At 42.9% G+C, this 17892-nt stretch overlaps 1 protein-coding gene across 7 annotated transcripts in view; it reads left to right on the plus strand.

The window, feature by feature from the left end:
- Window positions 1-4017: 4017 nt before the first annotated feature.
- LOC110492207 (histone deacetylase 7) overlaps window positions 4018-17892 on the plus strand; it is a 69068-nt gene continuing 55193 nt past the window's right edge. For 5 of the 7 annotated variants that reach the window (XM_036947168.1, XM_036947170.1, XM_036947169.1 and 2 more), the window contains exon 1: window positions 4018-4397. In XM_036947168.1, coding sequence (XP_036803063.1) covers window positions 4379-4397 — 19 coding nt within the window. In that variant the 5' untranslated portion in view covers window positions 4018-4378. Of the gene's footprint in view, window positions 4398-17507; window positions 17775-17892 lie in introns of those variants that run through there. The other 2 variants (XM_036947173.1, XM_036947172.1) reach the window with 2 other exon arrangements.

Here is a 17892-nt window from a genome sequence, read left to right on the forward strand (position 1 = left end):
CTGCAATCAGAACCAGGGTCTGTAGTGAAGCCTCTAGCACTGAGATGCAGTGCCTTAGATCGCTGTGCCACTTGGGAGCATAAGGCAAAAGATTCTGTGGTTTGAGGAGACAAATATTTTACTCTTTGGCCTGAATGCAAAGCGCTATGCCTGGAGAAAACCAGGCACAGCCCATCACCCATCTAACACCATCCCTACCATGGAGCATGGTGGTGGCAGCATCACCCATCTAACACCATCCCTACGATGGAGCATGGTGGTTGCAGCATCACCCATCTAACACCATCCCTACGATGGAGCATGGTGGTTGCAGCATCACCCATCTAACACCATCCCTACGATGGAGCATGGTGGTTGCAGCATCATGCTATGGGGATGGTTTTCAGCAGCAGGGACTGGGAGACTGGTAAGAATAGAGGGAACAATGAATGGAGCCAAATACAGGCAAATCCTTGATGAGAACCTGGTTCAGAGTACAAATGACCTCAGACTGGGGCGAAGATTTACATTCCAACAGGATAATAACCCCAAGCATACAGCCAAAGCAACGCTGAAATGGCTTCTAAACAAGAATGTGAAAGTCCTTGAGTGACCCTGCCAAAGCCCAGACTTGAATCGCATTAAAAATCTGTGGAAAGACTTGAAGATTGCTGTTCATCTCTGCTCCCCATCTAACTTAAACGAGCTTGAGAAAATCCCCAAATCCAGATGTACACAGCTGATACGGATATGCCTAAGACGACTCAACGTTGTAATCGCCACCAAAGGTGCTTCTACAAAGTATTGACTCAGGGATGTGAATACTTATGTAAATGAGACATTGCTGTAATTCATTTTCAAACAATTCGCAAAAGAAATTAGGAAAACACTCATTATGGGGTATTTAGTGTAAATGGATGAGAAAAAACAATATTTAATCCACATTTAGTTGTGTTGAATTCAGAATGGATTTAGTCAAAGGGTATGACTACTTTCTGAAGGCACTGTACATTCCACACCATGTACTCTAACAGCAAGAACAGATAGATCTGTCATGAAATCTGGATTCAGAAAATTATATTTTGTAATTACATCCCAACACTCGGATTCAGAGATGGATTTAGGAATTTTGCAAATACTGTACATTCTCCATCAACCACATGGCTGCATGGTTTCATTTTATGGTAGTAAAAATGTCACAAAAACAGCGACACTGTGTAAGAAGAACATGCATGAAATATACATTCATTCCACATCTCTTTCAAAGCTCTGTACATTGTTAGCAGGGCTACAGGGAGGCTAGTTATAGGCACTTAGCGCCTCCTCTCCTGACAGTTGGATAGCAGCGTTGGATTTTAGGCTTAGCAGAGGGGTTGGTAACCAAAACAGAGGGGGGGAGAGGACACAGAACAATCACTGCATACATCACACACCCACATCTGGAGGTGTGTGTGTGTGTGTGTTACATACTCACCCTTCTGGTGGGACCTCGCCCATGTGTTTAGTCATTTACAGAAACATTCACTGTGTCTTCATGCCACACTGCTCTGCCGACAGTGACACACAGACTTGTTTTATTATTCATACATAATGAAAAGCCTTCAGAATTAACCTGCAGCCAATTTCTCAACTCATATTACAGTTATGAATGTGAAGGGCTCGGACTTTTGTTATTGATGTAACTACTCTCTAGTTTGACCCACAAGACCGCAGGCAAATTAGTCAATCTGACCAAGTCATCAGTTTACCAACAATTAGCCAATCATCCATCTACTATCTGCTCTCCACAGTGTGAGGCAGGCAGCTCCACAAGGGGCCGGTTCATCCATGTCCTCCTGGTTCACCTTTTCCCCTAGAGAGGAAATTGAATTAGCATGTTGAAATCCATCCCCTTGTGTGTGCAATCAGATTGGGGACAGAATACTGTCTGTTGTGGCCCAGCAGCTGAGGCTAAACAGGGAGTACTGGGGACGCTTTTCTTATCACAAGGTATGATTACAGTGTGTGTGTGTGTGTGTGTGTGTGGGAAAGTCACGGCCTGCCCGCTCATTAGGCAGGATTAGGCAGACGCCTGTGGCGGCAGATTGACAAGGGCAGCATTTTCTGAGATAAACTGTCCAAGAACCTCCAACAACAACACATAAAACTTCACTTAATTCTGCCCAAAACAATGACATTTTCTCTCAACCAGTGGCATAAGGGCTTTTTAGGTAAGTGTTGATGCCGCCATGTGATAAGCCGTGACCACTTTGCCTCTTCAGGCTGCTGTTGGAGAGATATTGTTGGACAATATGGAATGGACAATTCCAACTGTTGTCCAGGAGTTTCACCCCATTGTCATTATCAGTGGTTTCAAGTTTGCATCCATCAATTTTGACAAGCTCATCATAGCAAAAAATAAAATACTTCTGCATTTCCTGCTGTGTAAACAAATTGCAAATAGGCTCACAATAACTCCTGATAAAGTTGGGTAGCTGATATTCAGAGCTTGAATAGCCAAATTGATGAGTCACAGGAATTAGGACTAATAAAGACAATGCAACGGCCTGTTTTACAAACGGTGGGCCTACCACATGGATGGGCATTCATAAGATTCCATTGCAGACATGGTAGGCTACACCCCAGTAAGCACGAGACCGTCTTTTGGACATATTTTTTTGGCCCTGTCCATACTTTGTTTTTTGGTGTTTATAAATGGTAGGCTTACCACATAGATGGGCATTCATAAAATGATACTTCAGGAAACACTGTAGGCTACACCTCAGTAAGCACGAACCGACACCGATGCATTTTGGACATCTTTTTTTGATGCAGTTCTGGACAGACCTTGTTTTCCACATCCACGGACATTGGTTTTTGGTCCGGACCAAATATGAACCGATAATAGACATCTATGTTTGGTTCAAATTTGGTGCGGTCCAGACCGGCATTGATTTCAACGTCCATGAACATAGATTTTTGGTCCTGTCTGGACCAAATATGAACCAATCATAGATGTCTATGTTTGGTTTAGATTTTGTTCGGTCTGGACCAGCCTTGATATGGCACAAATATCGACATTGTCACGCCCTGGTCTTTTGTGTTTATTTTCATTAATTTCGTCAGGCCAGGGTGTGGCATGGGTTGTTGTATGTGGTGTGTTGGGATTGTAGCTTAGTGGGGTGTTCTAGTGAAGTCTATGGCTGTCTGAAGTGGTTCTCAATCAGAGGCAGGTGTTTATCGTTGTCTCTGATTGGGAACCATATTTAGGCAGCCATATTCTTTGGGTGTTTCGTGGGTGATTGTCCTTAGTATCCTGATGTCCTTGTTCTGTGTTAGTTTACACAAGTATAGGCTGTTTCGGTTTTCGTTACTTTTATTGTTTTTGTAGTGTTTGTGTTTAGTGTGTTTGTCATTAAACATGAATTGTAATCTACACGCCGCATTTTGGTCCGACTCTCTTTCACGTACAGAACCGTTACAGACGTCTATAAATGGCTTATTTTCAACTTTCATTCAGAACCAAAAATGAGCCTGATCTCAACATCCCAAAATACATGCAAATCTGTAAAATATGCCTTTTTAACGTCCTGAAAAAAATATATTTTAAACATACGGAAAATACCTTTTTCACCTCTTATTCAAAACCTAAATGTAATGTCTGGAAAATATGTAGTTTAGATATATTTTCAATGTCATTTTACTTACTGGGACTATTCTAGTTTTTGCTGGGGGCAGTTTTTGGTCTCGTCTATGGCAGCAGAACAGCAAGGACCCTGAGGAAAGCTTGCAGTGAAACTAGGACTTTGATATGGGCTCAAACAGCAGGGCTAAACATCTCTTATCTTTATCATTGTTGTTTTGTATATCATTGTTTGTAGTCGAGGCACAGCGCATCATTTGTTTTCCATGTGGATGTCATTGTTTTTGGCTTTAAAATTATTTTTGTAAAGGTTTTTTTCCCTCCTGATAGTGTTTCCTGCCATTGTCTTTAGTAGTCTGCCTCCGGCCTCCAAGCTGTGCCTGTCCCTCCTACCTTAACCCCTCTCCCCAGCTCCTCTCTCTCACACACTCTCACTCGCTCACACACACACACCACTGCACACACATTCTAATCCTCTTTCTTTTCCTCCACTCGCCGCTTCAGCTTCTGAGGCAACTCTGACATAAGTTACCCAAAAGTCAGTGATAGGGGGACCAACTGTGAACGGGTTATGCGTACATGTGACTGTGTGTGTTAGAGAGAGAGAGGGAGTCCACCAGTCAGCTCAGAGTGGTTCATCTGTTTCTCCCTCCCTCTATGCCTTTTGTTGCGGCCCCTCACTTTTCCCCTGCTAGCCTGGATAGAGGGAGCTGACACTGTGCCTGCCTGCTCTGGACTGGATATGGCGTAGAGACACCCTGACGCTACCCTGACTGGATGTTCACCCTACGAGCTGGTAAGACCCTGCTTCAGCGCTACTCTAACTTTACAGCGTTACGCTTTCAATAGGTGTGTTTTTATGTCTGTTATAGTATGGAAGGAGAATGTGTCTATGTGGAAATGCAACCATGTCTTAGTCCTCTTTTGTGTGTGAGCTGGCTTAAAAATCACTGGTGGATTAAGTTTATGTTCAATGTCAATTTTGTTTCAAAGTCAGCGCTTCAGAGATGAACATCGTACCCAGTCATAGTGCTCTCTCTCTTTTTCTCGCCCTTTCCCCGGTTCCTCTCCCTCTTTTCTCTTCTCCCCCGGCTCATTCTGCAGCCCCCGGCTCATTCTGCAGCCCCCGGCTCATTCTGCAGCCCCCGGCTCATGTTTCCAGCTTCCTCCTGTTGTTTTCTGCACAGGTTTTCTCCTCCTCTCCGAGCGTGCTCCCACGCTCTCTCAAAGAAAGGAAGGAAAACAGTGATAACCATTTGCGGAGCAGCAAGATGGAGCTGCTTTAGTTTGCCCCGTGTCTTTAATAGTGAGGAACATTTTAGTTTGCCCCGTGTCTTTAATAGTGAGGAACACGTTAGTTTGCCCCGTGTCTTTAATAGTGAGGAACATTTTAGTTTGCCCCGTGTCTTTAATAGTGAGGAACACGTTAGTTTGCCCCGTGTCTTTAATAGTGAGGAACATTTAAGTGTGGCTTTTTTTCTTGCTTGTTTTGTTGTTTTTGGACCAAAGTTTTATTTTTTGGGCGGAGGGGTGAGAAAATTGGAAACAGACCCACCCACACTGGAAGTGAGTTAGCCCGCATTTGTGATGTGTTGACTTTCAGAGGACAGACAAATTGTCAGAGAGGACTTTGCTAAAGGCAGAGGGAATATGTTTGGCTTATTCTGTTGTTGTCACTAAATCCCCATAGTTTACATGTGCATAGGAACCGGAGAGGACAGGAGAGGAGAGGGCTGGCCTCTGTCATGGGCTGTTTTGAAAGGGAGGGAGCGGCTTGTCCATCTGGGACAATCCCTAGTGCTGAGTGCTGAAAGGTTCCCCACCCTGCTCCCAAACCCTGCTTCCCTCTGCATACAAAACTGGTAGGGTTGTAGTTAACTTGACTTGGAGTGTGGGCTGGGGGAGTCTGTGCATAGTCTCTGACAGTGTTGTGCATGTTATCATAGTAGCTCGGTCACCAGAGATTTTGGTGATGCATCAGCTGTGTTTACACAGGCAGCCCAATTCTGATAGTTTTTTCCAATAATTGATAGTTTGACCAATATCATCAGATCTTTTCGGTCAAAATACCAATTAGTGAAAAAAAGATCAGAATTGGGCAGCCATACTTAACCACCGTGTGATCGTTATGCATGAAGCCTCCATCAATCACTTAGCCTGTTATAACAACATACTGATACTTTCTTCACATTTATATACTTCAAATATGTCCACCTTACAGGACAAACTTACAACTACAAGGATGCTCTCAATCTAATCTTCGCTGTGCTTGTCACAGACAGATAGCAGATACTATAATGCATTCCACTTGCCTCACTCCTCATCTACAGTAGCCTATCTTGTATCTCTCTACACCCGTTACATTCCACTCTTTCATTGGCCTCTTTATCAAAGACCCTCTCACTTTCTGTCAATGTATCTCTCCTTCTTTTTCTATCTGACTGTCACTGTCTGTTACTTCATCCAGTTCTCTCTCCCCAGCCCTCTTCCTTCCAGCCTGTGTGGTCAGTGATAAGGGGCAGTAGCCCTTCCTGTCCTGACTGGAAGTGTTGATTTCCACTCCAGTCTCTGGACAACCCTGCCCCTGTCCTGTGTCCACTGGGAACCTCCTTCCACTCTCAGTGTGTGAACAGCTCTCTCTACACACACCCCCACACACACACACACACACACACACAGCCACACGCATGCACGCACAAACAGCACCACATACACACAAAATAATTTTGATCAGAGTGGCTGTGTGATTTGAAGCCTCACTGAGTATCACCACATTCAGACTGGAGGCAGAGCAGTATTTTTCCAGATGGGTGAGAAAGGACTCAGTTACTGACCTTGGGTGTGGGAGAGATGATCGGCTAATTACCTCCAGTGTTGTGGTATACCCACACCGTCCATATGGGACACCAGGGGCGCCGTTGAGCTTAAATCAACACCAACGACACTCATTCATCACCTAATGGCTTCCATTTACTGTGAGTGGCCCGGGGCGGTGGGGTGGGAGGTGTTGGAGGGTGCACAGTGGCTGTTATGCTGTGGCTGTGGCTGTGGCTGGAGGTCAGGAAGGGTTAAGAGGTCACATGGAGCCTAGGAGCAGGACTTCAGGGCAGGATATCCTGTCAGGAAGAGCCATGGTTTTCTCTCCCCTGTATTCCCAGGCATGGAGGGCTAGTGGAGCCGGAGCCCACAGTGAAGGTGGGGGCAGGGTGGGTACTGGTGTAACATTTCACTCACATCTCAAAACAAATGGAGCGACAGATCTTCCACATGTTGCCCTCCAAGAGTTGTGTATCTATGGCAAACTTGTTTGGTGTATCTAATGTTGGACAACAGGCCTGAATGTGCCTGTTGAATCAATATGGAAATCATAGCCTAGTCATTGTAATGTTGTGTTTGGTATTCCAGAGATGTTCTTACCCCTGTTGAGTCCAGATGAAGTCTTTAAGTGACGAGGTGCTCCAGATGAAGTGGCTAAGAGACCAGGGTTGAGATTAATGAGGCGGAGTTAGAGGGGTCATGGAGAAGAGGCTGCTAAGGGGCAACAGATGGTTCGGAGGCAGTGGTGGCTGCTGACGGGAGGACGTCTCATAATAATGGCTGAAAAGGAGGGAATAGAATGGAAACCATGTGTTTGATATATATGATACCATTCCGCTCCAGCCATTACCACGAGCACGTCCTCCCCAATTACGTTGCCACCAACTGTTCAGAGGAGAGATGCAGAGGAAGCACGGGTGGTTTACTACCTTACTGACCGCCCTCCTCTGGTGATACAATGTAACTACAGATACTGCCGCTTTGCTTACAAACTTCAGGCCTGATAACATGTCATAAAATGATTTAAACAATGTTGATTGTCACAATCAGAAAGTGTTTTATTTAACCTTTATTTTAACAGGGGAAACATATGGAGACCTATGTTTCTTTTACAAATGTGCGCTGTATATTCAACATAAATCTACACATTATACTCACATATGCACATTAGAATACAAAAACACAGTCATGGGAAGCATCACGAATCACCCAGAAAAACAGTCACATTCCTCCACAAATGAGTCCCCAATCAATACTCTAAATTGCCCAAACGAAACCAGAACATCAAGATGAAATGTATTTAGAATTTAGTTCCAGGAATACGGTGCATTAAAACTAAAAGCAGATCTACCTAGCTCGGTGGAGACCCAAGGAACCTCGAGTTATCCAATCCTGTGAACTGATTACACAACCCTGGTGTCTATACTTCAACAGCAAAGTTAGATAAGACAGAAATGATGAAGTAGGGCCTAGTAAACAAAAAGGGAGTAATATAGAGATCTATGGGTCTTTAGCAAAGTCCAGCCAACCTTTTGATACAGGATGCAGTGATTAGTATCAAAACTATCACCTGTAACAAAATGAAGGGCAGTATGGTAGGTGGCATCCAAATCTGCATCCTAATGCTTAGAGAAAGGCACAATCTGTTTCTGTAGAAAAAGACAACTTTAAGTCTTAGCTTCTTAACCAGCTCCTCTATATGTTGTTTAAACATCAAATCCTTGTCAATCCAATTGCCTAAGCATTAATATGCAGGAACACGTTCGATTGGAGAACCCCCTAATCAGTGAACATGTAGTTCATCTGAAACATACTTACGAGAGTTTGAAAACAACATGTAATTGTTTAAATCAGGAAGGGATTCTAAAAATAGCTATATAATCTGACTGGTTTTGACACATCCAGATCAACAGTCAGGGCAATAGCATACATAATAGTATCATCTGTATATAGACAAAGTAAAAAAAATCAATTAGGATTGACCAATGGGGTTTAAATGAGTAGTGAAGAGAAGAGGTCTCAAAATCAACCCCTGTGGTACACCTTTATGTACTTCAAGAAATTCAGACTTAACCCCATCAATCATGAAGGCCTGAGTTCTGTCACTAAGATAATCATGAAGCCATGAACAGGCGTCCGAGCTCAGGCCGATCAAGGAAAACTTATTCAATAAAATAGCATGATCAACAGTATCAAAAAAGCTTTTGACAGTTCCACAAACAAAGCATCACATTTCATTTTAGTGTCTAAATCATTGACAAGATCATTAAAAAACTACAGTGGTTTCTGTAATAGTGATGTGCCCAGGCCTTAACTTAGTACTTGTGTAACATTTGATATAAATCTAGATACATAGAATTTCTCACATTCAAGGACCAGATAGGCAGATGAGTAACTGAGTGATGTGCGTAACATAGAGATGGAAAGACAGAATGTGACAGGCTATTTTGGGCTTCTCTCCATGTCCTACGCCCACCTCGTTTGTCTTGTTGTTAGTGAGAATAGTGGGAGTTGAGATGTGAGATCTCATTCTGATCGCCGATACCGATATTGAGGCGCCCTCTGGGATTCCCCCTGGGCTGTCTGGCTCTCTTGAACCATCTACAAAAAAAATGCATGAAATCAGTTTCAAGTTTCATTTGAGAAGGAGATTTAGTTTCCATTGAGCTATGACTGGAAATTGCCACATTTGGTAGCTGTATTAATCAATATTAAAAATAGCAAACAAAAGGTATACCATAGTTCTTTCCTATAGTATTACTTTATATGAGGTATGTGCTCATGTGAAACTCATCAGACATACCACCTACCACCTAATTTTGTATTGAATAGATTATCAATCTCCATTTAATATATATATATATTATAAACACAGTAGAGCTTGATGACTGTTCTATAGGGAACCTAGTGTGAGCTGTTTTCCTTTGTTTTGGAAAGTGACTGTTTGAACCTGGTGGTGTGCTGAACAGACACACTGATGATGTACAGGATAGAGAGCTCTAACCAACACTTTCCAGTTGGGCCTCTTCACAGCCAGCTGTATGTTTCAGACTCTCGCTCACACAACCACCCACCACGTCAGTGAACGAATGGACACTAAAAACCCCATGGAAAATGTGCTATGCGTGTCCCTGTGTATATGTGCGTATTTGTTAGTATGACTGTGTGTGAATTGGATTCTGTATGTGCAGTTCAGGGGGTGTACGACTGATAAGCGAGGGCCAACAGACATTATGCTGGGTCGCAGGTAGCCTAGGGGTTAAGAGCATTGGGCAAGTAAATGTTGTTGGTTTGAATCCCTGTGCCGACTGGGTGACGAATCTGCCAGTGTGCCCTTGAGCAAGGCGCTCAACCCAAATCGCTCTGGATAAGTGACCAAAATCGCTCTGCTAAATGACCAAAATGATCCTGTACTGTAAACCCTGTCCACGCCATCCTTCACTGCTGCTCCTTGCTTACATACAGCACTGCACACTGTTATCCCATTTCTGTCAACCTCTTTCAAACACACACACACACTTGCGTGTGTGCACAAATACACACACGACTCTACTATTAAACATCTAAACATCCACTGATCCCATTGTAGTATTCACTCTCCAACAAACTGTCCTGTACTCAAATCCATTCTCCATGTCTTTCTCTATGCTCTCTTCTCTTCTCTTCTCTTCTCTTCTCTTCTCTTCTCTTCTCTTCTCTTTTTCTTTCTCTTCATACTGTGAGTGTTATAACTATGACTGCTGCTTCCATACCTCCTTATCCAGCATTTTTCACATTCCTTTTGGCTTCTTCAAGGGAAGGACCCTGTTGGCAAGCTGCGACCAGACATCCTCACATCAGACACATTGCTCACTCCTCCATTCTTCCTCCTTCACTCTCTCTTCTTTCTTCTCTCACACTGCAGTAATGAAGTATAAGCCTATCAGTTCACATATGTACCTGTGTCCCTCTCCCACGGCCTGGTGTTTCTGTGCCAGGACATTTATTCACTACACTGCTGGTACTGGTCACTTAGACCCTTTTATATTGTGTTTCATAATTGGTGAAATATGAGTCTCCACAGATTTAAAATGATCTCATTTATATACACACAAGTAAATGCACAGTACTGGATTTTAACAACTGCATACTGTCCACACATGTAGCTAACATAAAGCCCAACCGCGCCTTGATCTAAACAGCCTTATGAGGTTTGATTCAGTGGAAAGGTTCTCAACAGCTGGTCCAACAACTGTAATCTAGTTATATCTATTTTGAATTCAAACGCTCGTTATTACCAACTTTCTGCTTCAGGATGACTTAGTGCTTCGGTTCTCCTTTAATCACAAAATGGAAGTGATTCATGGCAGGAAAACATATTTCACACATATATGCGGTTTATAAATATGGATTAAAATGCGCAGATTGAATTTCTAAAAAGCTTTATTCTATATTTTGATACAGCAAGAATACAACATGTGTATTTCTTAAACCATAGATGCTGAATTAGTGTGGATATTTCAGAAGTTGTATCTTGATAATTTGTTGGGTGGTGATGGAGTAGGCCGGCAGGGTGGTGCATGTGGTGAGCTGCAGGCTGTCTGCCTGATATTTTGCACTCAACACCCACCACCACTGTTGGCAACTTCTGGTCTCCTGGTTAGCCCTTCCTCTTGTCATCTTGATCAGACATTATACTAGACATCGGAAAAATAAAAAGTCCCTATTTGTGAGTGTGTGTTGTAGAGTAGATGCATTGAGGTCAGGGCAGGCAGAGAGAGACAGTTGTTTCATATGACTGGATTGGCTGGCTGGCAGGCATTCTGTGCTACCCAAAAAGCTACCCAAAAATATAGTGTACTGAAATAAAGTTACTTTGAAAAAGTAGTTCACTACATCCAAACTACCTGTGAAAAATGATCGTATGTAAATTTGAAATGTCATAGATTACAAATTGCCAGAAAGATCACTTTCTGGTCATATGTTAACAGAATGTGTAATTTAGCCTATTAAACACAAAAACAATGTTTCAAGTGAGAATTGGGCAGGTCTGATGCCGAAAAAGAAAGAAAATTCTTGCCTACTTCACCCATATTTTGTTTTTGCCAAAAAAGTAGTGTGTAGTTCCAGTAATTAGCTACACCACTACATGGCAACAAAGTAATTAACTACTGAAAACACTACCTAGATTTGATTTTAGTTCAACTACCACCAAGCTACTGCAAAATATAGTTAAATGACTAGTTGAACTACATGTAGTACTCCCCAATACTGTGTACTACATACACATTTGATGGAGGGGATTTTGGTTATTAAACTTGACATGGCCATCTGTCCTCTCTACTGTTATCTCTTTGATTTTAGACCATACTGTCTGTACTCTACTGTTCTCTCTTTGATTTTAGACCATACTGTCTGTACTCTACTGTTCTCTCTTTGATTTTAGACCATACTGTCTGTACTCTACTGTTCTCTCTTTGATTTTAGACCATACTGTCTGTACTCTACTGTTCTCTCTTTGATTTTAGACCATACTGTCTGTACTCTACTGTTCTCTCTTTGATTTTAGACCATACTGTCTGTCCTCTCTACTGTTCTCTCTTTGATTTTAGACCATACTGTCTGTACTCTACTGTTCTCTCTTTGACTTTAGACCATACTGTCTGTACTCTACTGTTCTCTCTTTGACTTTAGACCATACTGTCTGTACTCTACTGTTCTCTCTTTGATTTTAGACCATACTGTCTGTCCTCTCTACTGTTCTCTCTTTGATTTTAGACCATACTGTCTGTACTCTACTGTTCTCTCTTTGACTTTAGACCATACTGTCTGTACTCTACTGTTCTCTCTTTGACTTTAGACCATACTGTCTGTCCTCTCTACTGTTCTCTCTTTGATTTTAGACCATACTGTCTGTACTCTACTGTTCTCTCTTTGACTTTAGACCATGCTGTCTGTACTCTACTGTTCTCTCTTTGATTCTAGACCATACTGTCTGTCCTCTCTACTGTTCTCTCTTTGATTTTAGACCATACTGTCTGTACTCTACTGTTCTCTCTTTGACTTTAGACCATACTGTCTGTACTCTACTGTTCTCTCTTTGATTTTAGACCATACTGTCTGTCCTCTCTACTGTTCTCTCTTTGATTTTAGACCATACTGTCTGTACTCTACTGTTCTCTCTTTGACTTTAGACCATACTGTCTGTCCTCTACTGTTCTCTCTTTGACTTTAGACCATGCTGTCTGTACAATATGTCAGATTGCAGTGCCATTGTGTTCTTTTCAGTTGTTTTTGTTCAGTTTTAGCATGGTTCTTATTCCAAAGCTCTTTCAACACACATGATTGACTTTGACTTAAATTAACACATCAGGCATGTAATTATCAGAAAAAAGACAGTTGACTGCTCTGTTGCTACCATTCTGAGAAGTAGGACAAACAAATCAAATTGAGCTCATAAAGTTAGCTAGTTGAATCTACATTTGACCTTCTACAGCTTATTTCATTGAGGGACACTATTTACTGTGTGTGCCGCCGGTGTGCCGCATGGTGCCCCAGCGCGGAGCATGGTGCCCCAGCGCGGAGCATGGTGCCCCAGCGCGGAGCATGGTGCCCCAGCGCGGAGCATGGTGACCCAGCGCGGAGCATGGTGCCCCAGTGTGGAGCACGGTGCCCCAATGCGGAGCATGGTGCCCCAGCGCGGAGCATGGTGCCCCAGCGCGGAGCATGGTGCCCCAGCGCGGAGCATGGTGCCCAAGCAGACCAGCTGAGCCCTGTTTAGAACCCAAACAATGGCTGTCTTCATCCTGCCCTCCACTTCCCTCCATCACTGTCCCCGTCTGTCTGATGCCCTCCTCCCTCCATCCCTGTCCCTGTCTGTCTGATGCCCTCCTCCCTCCATCCCTGTCCCTGTCTGTCTGATGCCCTCCTCCCTCCATCCCTGTCCCCATCTGTCTGATGCCCTCCTCTCTCCATCCCTGTCCCTGTCTGTCTGATGCCGTCCTCTCTCCATCCCTGTCCCCGTCTGTCTGATGCCCTCCTCCCTCCATCCCTGTCCCCGTCTGTCTGATGCCCTCCTCCCTCCATCCCTGTCCCCGTCTGTCTGATGCCCTCTCTCTCTGGACCACATTGTGATCTTGGGCAGAGGTTACCAGGTCTTGTCCTGAAAGGCCTAAAATAATATCTGTATCTATCTATGTCTTATTGACTTGAGTTGGAATGTACAGCAAAGTTGCAAAAATTCTGTCAATTCTAATGTAATTAAGAGGCATCCCAGGATCTTGCCGTGGAACATGGTTTAGGTTTTGACAGTACTCATCTTGCACTTTTTGGAAGCGTTGTCTTATTTTGTGTATTGATCCTGATTATAATATGTGTGTGAAACTGAGGGTCCTTGTCAGTGTAATTGTGCAGGTGGGAGTCGGAAGTTTACATACACCTCAGCCAATATATCCACATAATTTTACTCCTCATGATGCCATCTATTTTGTGAAGTGCACCAGTCCCTCCTGCAGCAAAGCACACCCACAATATTATGCTGCCACCCCCGTGCTTCACGGTTGGGATGGTGTTCTTTGGCTTGCAAGCTTCCCCCTTTTTTTCTTCCAAACATAATGATGGTCATTATGGCCAAACAGCTCTATTTTTTCTCTTTATTTAACCAGGTAGGCTAGTTGAGAACAAGTTCTCATTTACAACTGCGACCTGGCCAAGATAAAGCAAAGCAGTGTGAACAGACAACAACACAGTTACACATGGAGTAAACAATAAACAAGTCAATAACACAGTAGTAAAAAAAAGAAAGTCTATATACATTGTGTGCAAAAGGCATGAGGAGGTAGGCAATAAATAGGCCATAGGAGCGAATAATTACAATTTAGCAGATTAACACTGGAGTGATAAATGATCAGATGGTCATGTGCAGGTAGAGATACTGGTGTGCAAAAGAGCATAAAAGTAAATAAATAAAAACAGTATGGGGATGAGGTAGGTATATTGGGTGGGCTATTTACCGATGGACTATGTACAGCTGCAGCGATATAGCTGCTCAGATAGCAGATGTTTAAAGTTGGTAAGGGAGATAAAAGTCTCCAACTTCAGTGATTTTTGCAATTTGTTCCAGTCACAGGCAGCAGAGAACTGGAAGGAAAGGCGGCCAAATGAGGTGTTGGCTTTAAGGATGATCAGTGAGATACACCTGCTGGAGTGCGTGCTACGGGTGGGTGTTGCCATCGTGACCAGTGAACTGAGATAAGGCGGAGCTTTGCCTAGCATGGACTTGTAGATGACCTGGAGCCAGTGGGTCTGGCGACGAATATGTAGCAAGGGCCAACCGACTAGAGCATACAGGTCGCAGTGGTGGGTGGTATAAGGTGCTTTAGTAACAAAATGGTCTGTTTCATCAGACCAGAGGACATTTCTCCAAAAAGTACGATCTTCATCCCCATGTGCAGTTGCAAACCGTAGTCTGGCTTTTTTATGGCGGTTTTGGAGCAGTGGCTTCTTGCTTGCTGAGCGGCCTTTCCGGTTATGTCGATATAGGACTCATTTTACTTTGGATATAAATACTTTTTACCTGTTTCCTCCAGCATCTTCACAAGGTCCTTTGCTGTTGTTCTGCGATTGATTTGTACTTTTTGCACCAAAGTACGTTAATCTCTAGGAGACAGAACGCGTCTCCTTCTTGAGCGGTGTGACGGCTGCATGGTCCCATGGTGTTTATACTTGCGTACTATTGTTTGTACATGTGAACGTGGTACCTTCAGGCGTTTGGAAATTGCTCCCAAGGATGAACCAGACTTGTGGAGGTCTACCATTTTTGTTGATTTCTTTTGATTTTCCCATGATGTCAAGCAAAGAGGCACTGAGTTTGAAGGTAGGCCTTGAAATACATCCACAGGTACACCTCCAATTGACTCAAATGATGTCACTTAGCCTATCAGAAGCTTCTAAAGCCATTACATAATTTTCTGGAATTTTCCAAGCTTTTTAAAGGCACAGTCAACTTCTGACCCCCTGGAATTGTGATACAGTGAATTATAAGTGAAATAATCTCTCTGTAAACAATTGTTGGAAAAATGACTTGTCATGCACAAAGTAGATGTCCTAACTGACTTGCCAAAATATAGTTTGTTAACAAGAAATGTGTGGAGTGGTTGAAAAACGAGTTTTAATGGCTGCAACCAATCTAAGTGCATGTAAACTTCTGACTTCAACTGTAAATACATGTAGTTCACAGCTGACCACATCCTGTACATACAGTATAGAACTAACATAGAGGCCTCTTCCCCTCAAATTAACTGACATCTGAACGTGGTAAATATTCTATAAAAATACATTTCAACATATTTTAACTGGGCCCGCTGTATGTCCAGCCTCTGTTTAAACATTTTGGATACATTTGATTGAATTATATTCTTAGAAATTCTTAGTGTCTTATACAGTCACTCTAAAAGAGTGTTTGTATGCATCACGTCTCTGACACCGCATAACATGGGTCAAATGAAACAGTTTAACATCCGTCTCAACCAGAGCAACAGATTGGTCACTGCTGCCTGTCTTTTACATTTGGGTGTTACAGTGCAGCGTGGCTCACAGGCCAGCGCCTCGCCAGTGCGCCTAAACTTCTGCCTGTGTTCGTGATCATGTGTGTGTGCCTCCCTGTGGGCTGCTAGCCTGCTGTGCCGTTTCGCTGTCACACACACTGTGGTCTTGTTATTTTCAGCTCATGCCGGACGTGATTCAGACTGGGGGATTGTGTAATTGACAAGACAAACCACACACACATGCACACACTCATAAACACCCACACTTTGGGAGGATTTCTGGTAAGGGTGCTGGGCTCCCCCTGTGCATACGCATGTGAAGGCGAGTATAACCCACAGCACAGCCTGCATTAGGTTTCGTTCTTGGTGTGCATGAGCAGTTTGTTTTACTGTTGAGCTTGAAAACTGCATCACGGAGGTTGAGTGGAAATGAAAGCAGTGCTCAAGCCGGGGAAACCAGCCTTTTAAGGATGGATTAAACTCTTTATCATAGATCACTTTCTGTCATTTCCTGTCCTCAAAACACACACAGCACACGCAGGTGATGCTCGACTCCCACCTCAAACCCTCATATTGTGTTATTTGCTCCTCTGCAAAAGATGTACACATGTAGGATCTGATTTTGAGTCCGTTTGCTACAGCAGGAAATGTGCATTATTATGTGGATTATAATTAATAGACATTTTTGTAGGGGTTGATACAGTTTTCGTAAGGGAAAATCAAGTCTGAAATTCCAAAGTGGAAATGACAAACTTCAGAATCCTTTTTAAACCTCAAATACACTACAAGTAAAAAATGTCCTGCATTGCAAGAAAGTTCTCCTGCAACAGGGTGATCAAGTTAAGATCCTACATCTGTAGGCAACTGTGTCTTTCGGATGTTTTAATCCAAACATCACAATTTGTATTGTTACTTTTAAACAATGCATTAGGGTCACAGGAAGAGTTCGTGGGAGGTGACAGATAAAGTAATGTGCATGGGTTACCTTGTCCAATAGATAGACAGGAAGCCCTTAGTAACTATTTAGATCTCACCATTTCCTAGGAGCTACTGTACGCATTCATAAAGACATTTCATAGAAGTTGTCTGTGAAATTGAAGATGCCCAGATAAAGCTGACAAATTACATTTTAACTTTCACCTTTTCTCAGAGTTCCATATTTCTCTGCTATAACCATACATGCTGCTAATTGAGACAACAGCTAATAGAGCACTTGTAAACTCTATATCATACTGTTTGGTTTACTTGATTGATGTCATAAGTTCACATGGAGATGCTACATTGAGAAACATATTGGAACAGAGAATAATTATTATTACACAAGTTATTACATGTTTATAATAGCGTTGTCCAAAAAGTACGAGTAGAGGACTCTAACATAGTTATTCTCTTGCAATAAACAGTGGTTGCCATGTCAGCAGGTGGAGCTGTAGAAGCCATCTGAACAAAAACTATGAACAAAGTTTCGGACAGGAAAAAGTACGGTGTTCGGATTGGCTACAGAGTGTACCAATAGGAAGCTCCTATGCTGAAACAATGGCAGAGAGAAGTTGTGTGATGTCAACGCTATTTTTGGTGCTACCCGCCTAGATTTCTATTTTCGTCTTCTTCAGGGGCTGGACTTACCAAGTTGCTTGCGACAACTCTTTCTTTCTCACTCTCTTGTACTACTGACGAATCTCATCCTTTGACCCTGGTCCCGTTCCCTGTAAGTCCTTTCACAAATAGCCTAGGCTTCACAGGACGAATCATATCATTGCCTTTTTGTTTTTGTTTTTGGAGGAGTAGCCAGTTTTAGAATGTGGAGTTATTTTGTGACTTATTCTTACAAGGTAACACATTTTCTTTCATGCCCATAACTTGCGAGATCTCAGATAATTGTTCGAGGTTATATTGCAACAGTAGAGTACTCTATATACCTGGGAATGTATCATACTGGTCATGTTTATG

This window comes from Oncorhynchus mykiss, chromosome 16 (assembly GCF_013265735.2).
Source record: "Oncorhynchus mykiss isolate Arlee chromosome 16, USDA_OmykA_1.1, whole genome shotgun sequence".
Lineage (NCBI taxonomy): Eukaryota > Metazoa > Chordata > Actinopteri > Salmoniformes > Salmonidae > Oncorhynchus > Oncorhynchus mykiss.